Source organism: Plectrocnemia conspersa, unplaced genomic scaffold (genome assembly GCF_051122295.1).
Source record: "Plectrocnemia conspersa isolate PC_06_02 unplaced genomic scaffold, ASM5112229v1 ptg000009l, whole genome shotgun sequence".
Taxonomy (NCBI): Eukaryota; Metazoa; Arthropoda; class Insecta; order Trichoptera; family Polycentropodidae; genus Plectrocnemia; species Plectrocnemia conspersa.
In genome coordinates, this window is record NW_028277173.1 from 28,964,983 (window position 1) to 28,980,384 (window position 15,402).

A 15,402-nucleotide genomic window follows, 5' to 3' on the forward strand; every position below is an offset into this window, starting at 1 on the left:
TATATCGTTATATTATATAATTATAATAAATTAATATATAAAAGATTCATTACTTGTTCATAAGCACCAACTAACAAATCCGGATAGTTATTCCCGTCCAAATCTGTTCCACCAGAAAGTGAATAGCCGAAAGTCTTCATAGATATCGGTAGCATCTCCGCTTTGATTATCTGCTTAGGTTCTTTATCTAAACCATTTTTTCTACTTCCTAGATAAATATATACGACACCGTTTCCTTCGTATGGACTTCCAATTGCTAAATCATCGCAGCCGTCTTTGTTCAAATCTCCAGTGCTTGATATTGCGAATCCAAAGCGAGATTCAGGCTTTCCGGTGAGCTTTAACGTGTAAGTTTTTTTGAAGGAATAGTTATCGTTCATGTAAATATAAACACTGCCGCCAGAATCTCGGTCGAAATAGAACGGAGCTCCAATTACAAGATCAGTTTTTCTGAAATGATAATTTTTATAAATAAGCAATGATATTATCAATATTTATTTATATTATAATTAACCCGTCTCCGTTGAGATCCACAGCAGCCAGTTCATATCCGAAATTCGATGCAAACTGTTCTCCATTTATTATAAAAGAGGCGTTCATAATCACTTGTGTACCGATTTTCGTAAATATCACAGCTTGTCCGGTACCATTAGCTCTTGGAGCACCAGCAACGAAAGCCATATTGGAACTTAAAAATCTTCCTCCAGCCACAGACATTCCTATTTAAAAGGTAAAGATCGAATAAATTAATATAATAATATAGTATTATAAAAGTCATTATACAACACCTAAATAACTGTATTTATCGACTGGACTATCAAAGACTGGACCATAATAAGTTTGCTTATCACGTTCAAGAAAATTATCAATGGTATCGTGTACGAATAAAGTTCCTCTCCAAGTGTAAGGTCCTGGACTTCCCAATACCAAAGTACCGTCTTCCAAGAAGGAACTGCTTGTGCCGACTTGACAATAACCAAACTCCTCGTGCTCTCTGAATTTAAGTTATAAATAAATAGGTAATTATGCAGTAATAATAGTTGTGAACATAAAAATCATACTTTTTTGTAGGACGTCCTTGGCAGGATTGAAAATTGTCATCGTAACCTAAATAATTGTTTAGTGTGTAGCATAGTCCTTGACCAAGTTGTGATCCTCCCACTTTCCTGATATACCTGAAGAGTAATTTTATAATAATACAACAATATTACTGATACAGAGCATCTTAAATTTTAAAGATATTGTCGATTTGTTTTGCAAAATTACTTTTTGAAAATTGTTCTTTTCACACAGTCTTATTTAAAACATAGTCTTAGATTCATATAATGATTTCATCGATGTAAATAGAAATAATTAATAAGCTTGCTGATTTTATTTTATTATTGTTTAATGAATTGTATAAATAATCTAATAATATAATGATGTTTTTGCTAACGTGTATTTGTTATGCTATATATGCCTATATTTAATAATAAGCTAAATGGAATATTTCGCTGTAATTACAGTTTATAAAAAAATTGCCACGCTGACTATTTTTTTAATTAAAGTATAAAATGAATCACACAAATCATCAATTAACAAAAAAATACAAAATTTGATTGCAGCAACTCTTTTAAGGATCATCCTGAACTCTTCTGCATTCGACTCAGCCAAAGATACTAACACCTGCATTTTTATTGTCTATCGATATAATTTATATTTTTGAGTAATAAGTCACAACACTCGACAAACTCCGAAAATGTCTTATCTTAAAACTAAGTACCAAACCGAACTCTATATTTCTATGACAGCACAAATGAACAGTTCGTAAAAAATATTAATGATATAATTATAACATAACACTAAATTTATATTGACTAAATTTTAAATCTTACGATATTTTGTTGAATAAAAAATGTTCATATCATAATTTTATAGTAAATATAAACATACCTGTGTGCGCAAACGACAACTTTTCCGCCAGATCCTTGACTTCTAACGGAAACTCCTAACCATTGTCCATCTTTTATCTCATCATTATGCGGTGGATTCAAGAAATTCGAATCGATAGCTGTTTGATAATAGTTATACGTTAGTCGGCGTTAGAAATCATAATTTTACATATGAATATTAATGTAAGAGCAAAAATCAATATAATTACTAACTACTGTTTTCAAAAAATCATCTAAATCAAGTACAAACTTTTTTCATTTAATATTTACTAAAAAAATACTTCTTAATTGCTCTCAGCATTATTATAAATATAAAGCAATGAGGAAATGGTGTATGGTATATTTGCAATATGCATAATGAATGATGAAGTGATATACATTATAAATATGATAGGCCTCTGAAATGGATGCATGTGGCTGAAAAAAATATCCACAATTAAAAATAAAAATGTCTCAAACACATCACACCCTGAAATAAACACCATGCAAAAATCACTTAAAGTTATCAAACACTTTTTTTTATAAACATGATACATACCAAAAATATAGCCATGAATTTCCTCAAAAACCAACTCCACAGCAACTTTTTTATTATAATAAACGCAAAAAAGCATTTAATGATGATGTTTTTAAATAATATCTATAAGTATGTTTATGTACAATGTGCGAATAGACGTATGTTGAACTCGATGAATCAATGTATTGTCGACTTTCAAGTCAAACGCTTCACCTTTACCCTATTGTGAACCGAGAAGTGATATGATATATTTGTTTATAATAACGATTTATTTTATTTTTTTAATAATTAATAATGTAGTATTGTTGAGTAACTGTGTGGTCTCGCAAGGATAAAGAGGATCTTAAATAATAAATATTATAAATATTAAAAGATTCACATGTAGTACTATATAGCTCAATGGGTTTTGTTAAGATTTATTTTATTAAAATTATTATTCTACAACAATTTGTTATTTTTGTAGTGTTTATTTTATTAACATTATACCATGTGATTAACAGTGAGGCCTACGATAGAAATTTTATTTTTTGATTAATATTAAATCATTAAAATGTTAAGTAAATATACTTGATTTTATTCCACTGCCAACGATTCTAATCTAGAATATTTGTATATAAACCATATAGGGTTAATTATATCTAATGTAAAAGTCTGAATTGTTGGCAGAGAGTTATTTGTTTTTTTTTAAAGACTTGAATTAATTATTCGCGTTTATAAAAGCGTAGAATTAATTACCTGTATCCGCTTTCCCGTTATGTTTGAGTGAGTGTGAGTAAAGGTCAAATTTTGCGACGAGTAATCAATTATAGCGTTTGGTTACAATGTTTTTAATGTTAATTGATACTAAATAAAAAATAAAAGGGGAGGGGAGAATGCATCGAGTTCAGTTAAAAAAATAGCCAGCAGTATTTTTGGTATAAAATTTAACGAGCCATTTATGGTTAGATTAAATAAATCATGGTCGTTATGTATAATTTTCCTCGGTATGTGCGTGTTTTTGTTTCGATAATTTTTTTTCGTTGGCAACACCGGCGTCTGATGATCTGTCAAAATCAAAAACGCTCTATTGAAATGATGAAGCGGCTCGGCTTCAATAAAAATTGAAAAGTCATAATGGAGATTGTTTCGTATATAAATCAATCGAACGAGTCATTATTGGGTCTCTGGACGACGACATAATAAAAGTCATTTATAATTTATTTTTTAAAAAGGCGGACATTTTCTCATCGTTATGCGTATGCGCGCATGGTCTTATATGGAAGTCTTAATAGCGATTTTCTCGCCAATGGCAATTCATGGATCATTAATTTAAATGTTTTAAATTATAATATAATCACACCTATACCTCGCTTTACGTATATAATAAGGTTGAACTGGTGTTGTAGTGCGGAAAAAGCTGGTACTGATGTACCTCGTGTTTAATTTATTAGAATTTAGTAGATTAAATTCGGTAGATCAAATCGGATGAGGGATAAAATCAACTGGCTTTTAGGATCAATCATAAGTGTTGTTCGATTATAAAAAACGGTTCTCCAATTCACAAATATTGTTATTTAAGAAATCTCTTCTATAAAATACGTAGCCCCATTTTAAGGCGACCGGCCCTTCATATTTACTTAGCGACTTTCCCTTTTGAGTATTAAACATTAACACTGGGTATTTAATTAAATTGTTTTCACCGCTAAGTGGGTCTTTCGTCGAACTCTATGCGTAATTGCTTTCTCTTATATTTGATAAACACTCATATCTATGGAGCAAAATGCGAGATGTGACGACTGTCCGTACTTCTTCTTCCACTCATTTTTCCTTAAGAGATAAGTTGGCTTAGTTTGTATTTTAGACTTTTATGTGAAAGTTCTAAAACTATATTATTATATTAGGTTTGGGTTTGAACAGCTAATGGACGTTTCGCAACTGTCAAATTGAGTTTCAAAGACATTTTAGAGCAGCATATAATTTCACTAGCGCATTGATCAGTTAAATTATATTTTCGCTAATAGAAATATATATCTACTGTTGAAAATGTGCTTGGACTTCACTAGTGAAAACATAACTTTACTGAAAAATACACATTTACAATATAAATAATAATCAGTGTGTAAATTAATTTATCATATAATTTTACTAGCCAGATAAATAATATTTTCACTGGTAAAAATATATATCTACCGAAAAAAATGTATTCCGATATGATTTCACTGAAATGCATATTTAAAAAAAATATTTTTAGAATAGATTTGACTGTTTTTTTTTTAATTTTTTTGAGAGATAACCCGATAATTTCTGGTTTAGAATTAAGGACGCCGTTTCCCCTTTTTCTGGTGGGGAGGGCAAAGTTTGCTAGTCAGTGGTCTTTTTTTAATATTGCTATTTCATTAAGATTCGCAGTTTTTCATTAAATGCCATACATTTTTCTGGTCAAATTTCAGGGGAGGGGGGAAATGCTACTAATTGTGTAAAAAAGGTACTCCAAAATACGCATTTCACTGAAATGGTGATATTATATAAATCAAAGAGTCAGATATGCTTTGTATGAATCAATAACAAAGAGTCTATTTCCACCCCGAATCATAGAAGATTGTCAGAGGATCGAAGATTGAAAAAGACACTGCACTTACCCTCAATTCCCAAGGGTATATAAGTCATAACATTCTAGTACTTAATCACATTTGCCACTTCAATCAGAAACTTCGTTCAGACGCTTCCAATGGAATTTTTGGAATAAGCCAGTGTTCAGCCGAGCTACGCCGAAGCGACTGATACGCTTCGTAGAAGCCTAATGACAGCATTGCCATATATCCAGCAGTTTAAATTATGAAGTAAAAGAAATAGACAAAAACTATTCCACCGGATACTTTCAAGCAAAATACTGTTTTTAAAAAATAATAATCCAACGCTGTTTTTTCTTGCTTTTTGCTTAATTTTCAATACTTTATAGCAGAAGATGAATGTTAATGTCTCATGAAACTTCAGCACTGCTTTCTTTGCATAGTCAGCTTGAAGTGTAATGTTTATTTCTTGTTTTTAAATATGAAAATGCTTTTGACAAATATTTTTTATAATTTAATCAGTTCTTCGTTTGATAGTGAGTTTTTCGTGGGTTGTCAATTCTAGCACATCTCTTTATTTTACTTTTATATTTTTTCATGCACGGTTCATTATGCTGAATTTAATGATCCATCGAAGTAATCTACGGCATCTTTGATATTGTGATAGTTATCGTAAAAAATGTATAATAAAAGCCAGCTTTAGCCGCAAATCGAAACAGTGAAATTCGGTATAACGAGGTATGGTTGTATTATTAATTGTTAATTCAGTACATACTACATTGTATATCATGTTGGATATGTTAACTCCATGTTGCCACTTAAATAAATGATTTCCCTTATTGTACGTGTTCTTAAAAAGTAAAACCACAATGCTAAAAATTAAAAATAAATAAAACTACAGCCACATATCAAAAAAGCTCATGCTCGTGAAGCTAAAGCGTTCATGCTATCTATACCATGCATTCATGCTTCGTGCATTTTACGTCGTGCTTCCGATCGTGTAGCATGTAAGTGATGACATGACGTCCGACTTTTATTTTCAATTACATAAAAAAATAATAATCCATTCTCCTTCACCCAAATAAAAGTCAGTAGTCATGTTACAAATGAGAATAAGCGCTGGTCATGATGCAGTATGAAATCAGATTAATATAAAAATAAACTCTGGATAAAAATTGATTAATAGATATTTATAAATGTTAGAATAAATATAATATATGATATAAGAGAATATTTGGAACAGATAAATATAAAAAAAACTGGTAGAAATGACAGAAATGGGAGACCACCACTTACACTTCATGTAATCGCCGCCAGGGTCTAGAGGTTCGCGGCAACACCACCGACAAAAATACAGCAAATTGAAGGTTGAAAAATAAAATAAAATAAATATGCAATGAAAAAAACAATAAGATAAAAGTAGTATAATGATGATACGTTTCTCGTCCTTGTCCGATGTCTTTTGTGCGCTAAGAAGCAACTACATCAGATCTAATCAATGGGTTAAAAGATCGCCTCTATATTTACAGACGATTTCAGTATGAACCTCTTTAATATCTAGAGTTGCTTTTTAAGTCTTCTATTTGTCCTAAAGTGTTGTTAAACGCTAGACTTTTACAATTGCCACGTCATATGTGATTTTTGATCTATGTATTAGCTTGTTGCATATAAAATGTCGCATTTTTATTACGTTTCATATTCAATAAATAAATAAAAAAAACATTAAATTTTCATGTATATAAATCTGAATCTATAAATTCAACTTTTAATAGCTCGTAATAAAAGATGCCATTATATTATATTTAAATTTAGAATGAAAGTTTTTTTTTATAATTTATTTTATTAAATAGTTTGTTTCACAAAATCCGACATTTTATCTGCACCGTCCTAATAAGTACAATGACTCAATTAAAAACGTTTTTTTTCATCAAAATAGTTCGACCTCAATTACATCATTTCCTCAACGATAAAGTTCAATGTATTGTTACTGCTTTTAATCGAATCACAGACTATTTTGGAATTTAATTTTATTTATATACGTTCGATAAACGTCGAGTATTATCGATTAATTGTTCATACAAGTATAAGTCATAATTTGACATGTTTTCATACTACATAATCGTTACAGATATAATACTTAAAAATATAAACATAAATAAAACATACGCACACGAAAAATCACTCAATTACTTCCCTAATCCAACAAAATCTAACACTCGTTATTAAATATTGTTTTTATTATTCACTAAATCAACTCTATAATACCTTAATAACCCCAATAAAAAAAACAATCTATAGGATCAAATGTGTGATTAAATAATATAAACGATGACAATCAGCCAGTGTTAATCACGTCTTAATTTATTAATGATGTATTATTATAAATGGATATTAGATGATAAAACTACTTACTACAGTCCCTTAAAGTTTATTGTACCAATCGTCCACTATGTGAACATACAAATTTTAATTTGCTTACACATATAGTTTTAAGTCATTCACTAAACGTTCTATTTGTAAAACATCGATTATAGAAATTAGTAACGTTCGTACTAAGATTAGACACCAAATTTTTGTGCATTTTTTGTGATTCTATTCTATTGTATTGTATTTTTTGTGAATGATCAAGAATATGTTTTTCCCTTAGTTTACTTTTGAATGTAGATCGATCCTAATTATGGTATTGTGTCCAATTATGTCTAAGGACGTCCAACTCACCGCGCCTTCCATCAGTCACAACCTGTTCGCAGTCAGTTAGGCTCGACGTCAAAGGACATTTCCATAAAGCTCCTGATCTGTTCGTCTTGGGCTGCAAGTTCTGGTCCTTGGGTGCACCAACCAATAACCTGTAATAAATATAAAAAAATTAATAAACACAACATTTCAATAAAAGAGTGCCTCTATTGCTCAATAACATTGTTTTGCCACAAAGTAATATAAATATCTTTATTTCTAGTTTGTTTTTGCAATACATTGTATCACTTATTGAAATTGAAGCAATACGCGTTAAAAGCGCAATAAACTTTTGACCAAAACATTATATTTATGTATGTTTAAATTTAAAAAAAATTAAAAATAAATATGAAAATAGCTACAAAAAACATCCGTTATTCAACTCTATTTCAGTTGCGCAAAATATTCACAAAACAAATATAAATAATATTATAACAATAATTATTATTCAGCGTATGTATATATTTACATCATTTAAATCTGCGTTTTGACCAAAACATTACAATTACGAATGTTATGATAAGTATATTGAAAAAAATCGTCCTTGTCTCCCGCTTTAAGCCGTCAAGCGTCGCGAAACAAAGATTTTCTTCTCCCGCATACAAAATAATATTATACGATTGTTTATTTTAAAATATAAATAATTAATTAGGCTCAAAAAAGGTGTGCAACAGATAATGGCAAAGAAGGCGTTGTCCGTGTAAAAGTCGCGTGACGTGTAACCCAAACTTTTTTCCAAAAAAAATTGCACCTCATAACGTGCATTCTACATCAGTCACGACATCGTGACTCAGTGCAAAACAATCCAGGGAAACGAATCGTCAGTGTTAATTAACATGTAGAATTCTATACTTGCCACCCACTTAGCGAATGGCACACGTCGTGAAATTTATTCAGCTGTTTGTTTCATAATAAATTTTTATTTTTGGTTTTCTGAAGGGTTTCGGTGAGCTAGAAAAATATCCCCAGCTGCGGGCGAGCTATCCCAAAGACTTGTTTTGTTTGTTGGCATTCCAGTAGTATCCAGTGGTAGATGGATGAAGTGAAACCCATGCCCCATTTGGTGCAACCAAAGGCCCATTGAATGCGCGGCCCTCGCTCTCTCATTTTTCCCTTTTCGAGTTCATTATCCTGTTCAGCCGGGTGTGTGTGATTTAATACTGAGGCGAATTTTAATGTTTCAGCTCACGATATAGTGTTGGCTCAACTGGAATATATGAGCACGCTAATAATAATAAATTGCTGAATGTGTCACGTATTTGTTTCATTTTGGGTGTTATGGTTTATATCATTCTTTTTGAGCTTTAGCTATATGCTACATAGATGGGAAAAACAGTTTAATGGCGATAAGATTAAAACTACAAACTTCTAGCTATCGTTTCATTATGTTTTGTCATTTGCCTCCGTAGATTCGCTAATGATTTAGCTAAATAAAAAATATTCAGGCATCTTTTCTCCCCTTGGTACTGTTTCTCAGAACTAAAATATTATGGAAAATTATTTCAATTAGTAAAAATTTATATTTCTCTTGAAAAGTAGTTTTAATTGGTTCCGATAAACGTCGCTATCTCCCTTTAATGCCAACGGTCGGTCGGCACAAATGAAATATTAACAAAATATTTTTTTAAATAATTAAATATGTATAAACATATTTTAGTGTGTTTTCTAAATCAAAAATGAAAAATAATGTCTCAAAAATATAATACAATTTCAAAAATAAAATCGAATATCTCTATAAAATAAGATTGTGTGGTAAAATATGAATTATTATATAGATTCATTTTGAAAAAATCATAAATAAGACGCAAGGATTCTCTGGTGCATTGAAAGAATATGTCTTTGTTGCGAAAAGATCACGGATATAATAAATCACCGGATTCGCAAGATTTTTGTTGCAGTATACGACCTTGGATAATGCCCATCAAGCAAATGTCGCTTTCTCAAGGCGTATACCTATTATGCTGTCATACTTATTGTAAGAATCAAATATATCTATTGTCTGGATGATCGCTGCATGATTGTGATTGGTCAACAAGCTTTGCAGCCCTGGATACTTAAGCCTGGACTCCGATGAGGAGAAGGCAGTTACAAGCAGTCACTCGCATTGTCTGTCAGGACACTGATAATATCGATATTCACTCGAGTCGCAGCTATATCGTAGCGATAACAATTATTTTATGGCCTGCCAATAAAGTTTATAAATAAACATTAAATCTGAAATTACCGAGATTTAAATTGATTAAGTATTTCAAACATATGTACATAATTTTTATTATGTGTCTTTAGTATCATAATTTCAATAACTATGTTATTCAATTTACGAGATAGTTGACGAAAAAAGCTACAGTTGAATTCTCAACTACATTGGTTTTTATTCTGCTGAAGAAATTAGATCTACAACACTGTTGTGAAGGCATTGAACACAGATGATTGATGGTAATATTTAAATATGAGAATGTGATCTCAATGATTTCTAAAGAGTTGCTTCAACGCGATAATAAATATGTCACAAAAACATTAGCTTAATGTGACAGAAATTGACTTCTATAAAAAAAATGAAGATACAAAGATAAATTAAACAAATAATTTCAAATTGCAGAGGGTAAAAGTAAATTACTTTTCGGAACAACATACACTTAAAAAATATTACATTACGAAACATCATACCTATAATGAACCGTATCCCGATACCCCTATTATAATCATAAAATTTATTATTATACTTATATTTTAATGCAATATTAAACATTACGACGTCATTGTCTATAGCGCCCCCCCGCACGCTAGACAATTACCCCTATTGAACGGATGATCGTCAATAATTAGTATAAAACCGAAAACTGGTAAAGTCGCCTCCCCTAGAAGTTAATAAATACGCTGCGTGACGGGGGATGTTATTTTGTACTACTCACATATTTCCGAATCAAAAGGGTTTCTCTGATGGATTTCAATTTATATTTATCGTCTACTTCTTGACACCGATGCTGGTTGGAAATGATTGACGATCTCACCCTAAAGCATTCCGCGTTTGTATAATACATACGCATGTATGCATAGTTAACCTTTTAGATTCGCACAAGTGCTAAATTAGAACGCGTTATGTGAGATAATCGCCCGAATTAAAATGTATTCTCGAGCACGAAATTAACGAGCTCGTGAACGTTGCAAGCTTATTAACGACCGAGAGGGAAGGATATATGAACTCAAGGATGCGAGAAATGAGAAAAACGTAAAGTAAACTTGTGTCATGACATCACTAGGGTTTCCAGATGTGTTGAAAGATATATTTACTGTATATAATGCTTAATTTACATAAAAATGGGTATTGAAAGCTATATTTAAGAAGTATAGTTAATAAAGATTTGTTTATTATTATCGAACTTCTTTAGATGATTGATCACTCGTTAGTTACATTATCGTAGATCTGTTCCAAGAATTCTTATGAATTTTCCAACAAATTGTCAAACAAATACCTACTGATAGAAAACTACTTTTGATAATCCATACATGTCACAAAATATAAATTTAAACATATAAATACATATAAACATAGACTGTCCGGACCACCCATGACTGTTGTAACGTAATTTAACACAAGAAACTGCTAAAAATTATATAATTAATTTATTTGTGACTTTAAGAACAAAGATTTTTAAATGTTTATTAAACAAAAACAAATAAAGGGTGTTCCAATTTCAGCTTTCAAACTTTAAAAAAAAGAATGGTCTCTCGTGAATCACATGAGGGTTTTCCTCGCCCCATATGCAGCAATTTTGCATAATAATAAACCGAGAAAGAACAATTGCGCTAATACATTTTAATATTTATCAGACCACCTATTCGCACGCATAAATACCGGAAAACTACCCTTTTGTGTGAAAAAGATGCACGATAGACAATACGTTCTACCCTGCAAATAAAGGACTAATGTTACTTTTACACCTTTATTAACGATCGCCGAAAATAGTCACCTGGTATAATAGTATCACTTTTATGGTATAAACATTTAGTGGTTGTGTCCAAAAAGCGATGCAATTGTCCCACCAACATTCTCATCTGCGATTCGCCAGCACTGTCTTGAATCAACAACATAAAATATGCTACACTTGGTCGCACCAGACAGATTGGCAGATGTAGAGAAGCAGACGGGCAACTTAAACTTAACTTAACACCGAGGAGTCCCAGCACAAAGCACACCAACGGAATTTTCCACTTTCAAGATTAGTTTGGCGTTTGACATGCCCATTTGATACTGATTTACCCCGTTGAAACGCATTGAATTATGCCTGTAAAATTACAATTAAAACAAAAAATCCGGCCAAACTATGAAAAAGCTGCTTTTCACGTCAACCGGCGATTAAATAATCATACACGGCAATTTAATAATTGTGAGAAAAGATTTTTTTAATGTCTTACGTCCCTCGTTAAAAATAAATAAATATTATTATTTTAATTATTAGAAAAATATTACATCTGGCAACCCTATGAGTACAACGGATTATATTTTTTTTAGTAGCACATGTTCGCTTAGATTTCTTATGACGTCACATACACAAAATGGTCTCATCCAAACGGCAAATAAACATTTTTTTTAATATGAGCAATTTGGCCTTAACGGCTTAACGCAAGGTTCTGAGCAAGAGCAAAAAATACAGACAAATTTTAAAGCAATTCGTATACATATTTTGTATATATATTAAATTAAGACCAAAATAATGTTAATGTGCATTTTTTACGTAATTATAAAACATATTGATGTTTGATTTAAAACGTCTAGCAACCCTGTGCTCTCCACGGTTTAAAATTAAATTAAATATAATTCATTATCGTTGACATTACTTATGACGTCACATACGCAAATTTATCTCATCCGAACGTCAAATAAACATTTTTTCTGTAAAATTTGGTCATAACACTTGAATTTGCGTCTAGCGCGTAAAGATTAAAAACAAATTAATTTAATGTCCCTTTTTTATATAAAGTTATTTTGCTTTTGGAAGCTCCCCAATTCGGTCATATCCGTCTGACTGCGGTAATAAACGTAAAATATGATCGGGCGTCGAACTGCTACTTGCAGTTCCTACTTTTAAGCGCCAAGTGCGCGATCCAGGGGTAAAGAAACCCGGATTGCGTTTCAGCTGGAAGCAGGCCAAAATCGAAGTCTACGACCCGCGGTGAATTTAGAATGCGACCTACAAACCTAAAAAATAAAAACATTTCGTACAAAAATACTACTAGATCGACCGAGACACTGGACTTCCCATCCATTAGTTGACGCAATTTTTAAATATAGATTTTATCATCTTACAATATTTTTGATAAATATTTTCTTAGTGTGGCACGTTTTAGAGTAACAAAAACAGAATCCTGCAAACATTACAAAAACGAGTATATTTTCGCGCATCATGCATGAATGATGAATATCGCTTACCCTTAAAGACGTACTATATTCGTGTTCTGTTACCATCTTATTACATAATCCTGCCAGGGAATCCAGAGCACGCTTTGGGCCAATCTAGAGGGTCAATCTATTCCGCGACCTTTCTCATGTCTGTAACGCGCCGAACCCCACACTTTTCTGACTGACATTACACAAACAACAGAGTGCGTTTCATTAATTAAATCATCACAGCCATATACGGGGGATAATGGCTTCTTGCCCACATGCTCGCCATGTATATATTCACATGTACATGTACACGTCGCACACAAAAAGGATAAATGAAATCACTAACAGATAAGCGTTCGTGAATGTTTAAGGGGTGTGTTAAGGCGTAACCAATCCGACAGTCATTCCCAACCCATAAAGCGGGGGAACGTGTTATTTTGGGAGGCCGATCGCCTGTCCATTTGGACAATTGAAAGAGGATTAGATTCTTTCCGTAACGATTGCGTGAGATGTCTGAATGGAATGTTAGATAGAAAAATATAGTTAGATTATCTAATATGTTTAAAATTGAAACAAGAGCATGATTTTAAAAGAAATGAAAAGTTTAAAAATTTGAGCTATGTATTCCAAAATAAGATAATTACTTTTTTAATTAAGTGTAAATAATGGAAATCCACATATTGATCAGAATTTGAAGGAAGCGCTGCAATATTTATTTATTTTATGAATGGGGCGGATCTAATAGTTTGTATTTACAAGTAAAAAATAATCACAAACCTGTCACATAATTATTTGATTAACATTTGTATACATTCTTCGCCACTTTCATAATTTTTTATATATCTTTTTCATATTTTTGGTATTAGTGCTATTTATGTAATCTATTAAAAAACACTTTTGAGGCCAGTTGATATGTTCGTTATTATAAAATTAACGTTTCATGGTGGTGGGTATGTTGGCGCCAGATTCACATCGCTCGCGAACGCCGCCTTACTGCAAAACGCGCGGTTAGTGCGCGAACACTTTTTTTACTAATGAGTTTTACTAACCTCCCAATACTCTAAAACTTATTTCATTAAATAATACTTGAACGGAATTAAGGGATCGATTCGAAACTGTATTCTTTAGATTTTCTTTTATTTTTGCTTTAGAATCATGAAAGTAATTTCAGATGTTTCCAGGGGGGACAAAATTAGCCAGTCGGTTCAGTTTTTTTAATATTTTGATTTCATTAGTATTACATAAAATGACATCCATTTTATGAAATCCGAAAATAATTTTATGAAATACTGAAATAATAGCATCACAATTATATAAAAATAGAAAATAACATAAATACAATTTATCTGATAATCCATCTTTATTAGTTTATCTACGAATCGATTATATCGTTGTAGATTTATATGGTAATGCACAATTGCATAAAGCCATAACAAATGTATTGTATTTGCATTACACAGTTCCCCATAGACTAATCCTAACACAGTTGTCATACGAATTGTGCAATTGCAAACATTACATGAGCGTGGCATCATCATACATATAATTATTCTTTCCATATAGAGTAATGTCACGACCATAACTTTCAGCAATATCCATTTATTATGGTTGGTGATAAAATCTTGAGTGATGGTTAATTGGGCCGAAATTTTTACGGCATACAATTTTGGAATTCGCCATACGAGATAACTAGGGGACAGAAACAGACTAAATTTCGGTGGGGGAGCGAAATTAGGCGACGACGTTTCTATTCCGGGTGTTGTGAGATATATGGGTAAGTAATGTCCTATATTTGTGTATGGTTATATATGTGTGTGTATAGTTTTAATAAAAATAAATGTTCCGCGCGCGTAAGATGATTGAATCTGTCAGTGTTTGTTATTTTTTTCATCTGACACTGAGTATATAGTATCCCACCTGCTATGAACACATTTGACTCCATAACCTTCAACAATTCCAGTGTCAAGTTTCTTAGAGTTTTTGCCACAAATATAATATATCATTTTATATATTGCTATATACATTTGGGTGTCACTCATAATTTGTGCAACGAACGCTGCATAGTTATTTTAAGCCGGTAAGACAGGGAATGACGTCTCCTTGTTTTAACACATTCTAATTAACATAACGTTATAAATAGGGGATTTTCTTTTGTTTTGGAAGCATTATCGTATAGCCTCCTATAGCATACGGTCCATCAAAACATGAATGATATCTACATTAACCCGATTCTCAACTAGCTCATAGCGACAACAATTATAATCAAGTTCAGCAGTAAACCTG

The 15,402-nt window shown here is 31.6% G+C and overlaps 1 protein-coding gene across 3 annotated transcripts in view; it reads right to left on the reverse strand.

Moving 5' to 3' along the window:
• Positions 1–15,402, reverse strand: part of mew (multiple edematous wings) — a 59,323-nt gene that overhangs the window by 6,080 nt on the left and 37,841 nt on the right. For 2 of the 3 annotated variants that reach the window (XM_088191577.1, XM_088191579.1), the window contains exons 2-8: positions 7,716–7,843; positions 6,294–6,317; positions 1,933–2,050; positions 1,062–1,175; positions 789–994; positions 515–719; positions 54–450 (exon numbers count right to left, since the gene is read on the reverse strand). In XM_088191577.1, the coding sequence (XP_088047703.1) occupies positions 54–450; positions 515–719; positions 789–994; positions 1,062–1,175; positions 1,933–2,050; positions 6,294–6,317; positions 7,716–7,843 (1,192 nt within the window). The remainder of the gene's footprint in view (positions 1–53; positions 451–514; positions 720–788; positions 995–1,061; positions 1,176–1,932; positions 2,051–6,293; positions 6,318–7,715; positions 7,844–15,402) is intronic. The other variant, XM_088191578.1, reaches the window with a different exon arrangement.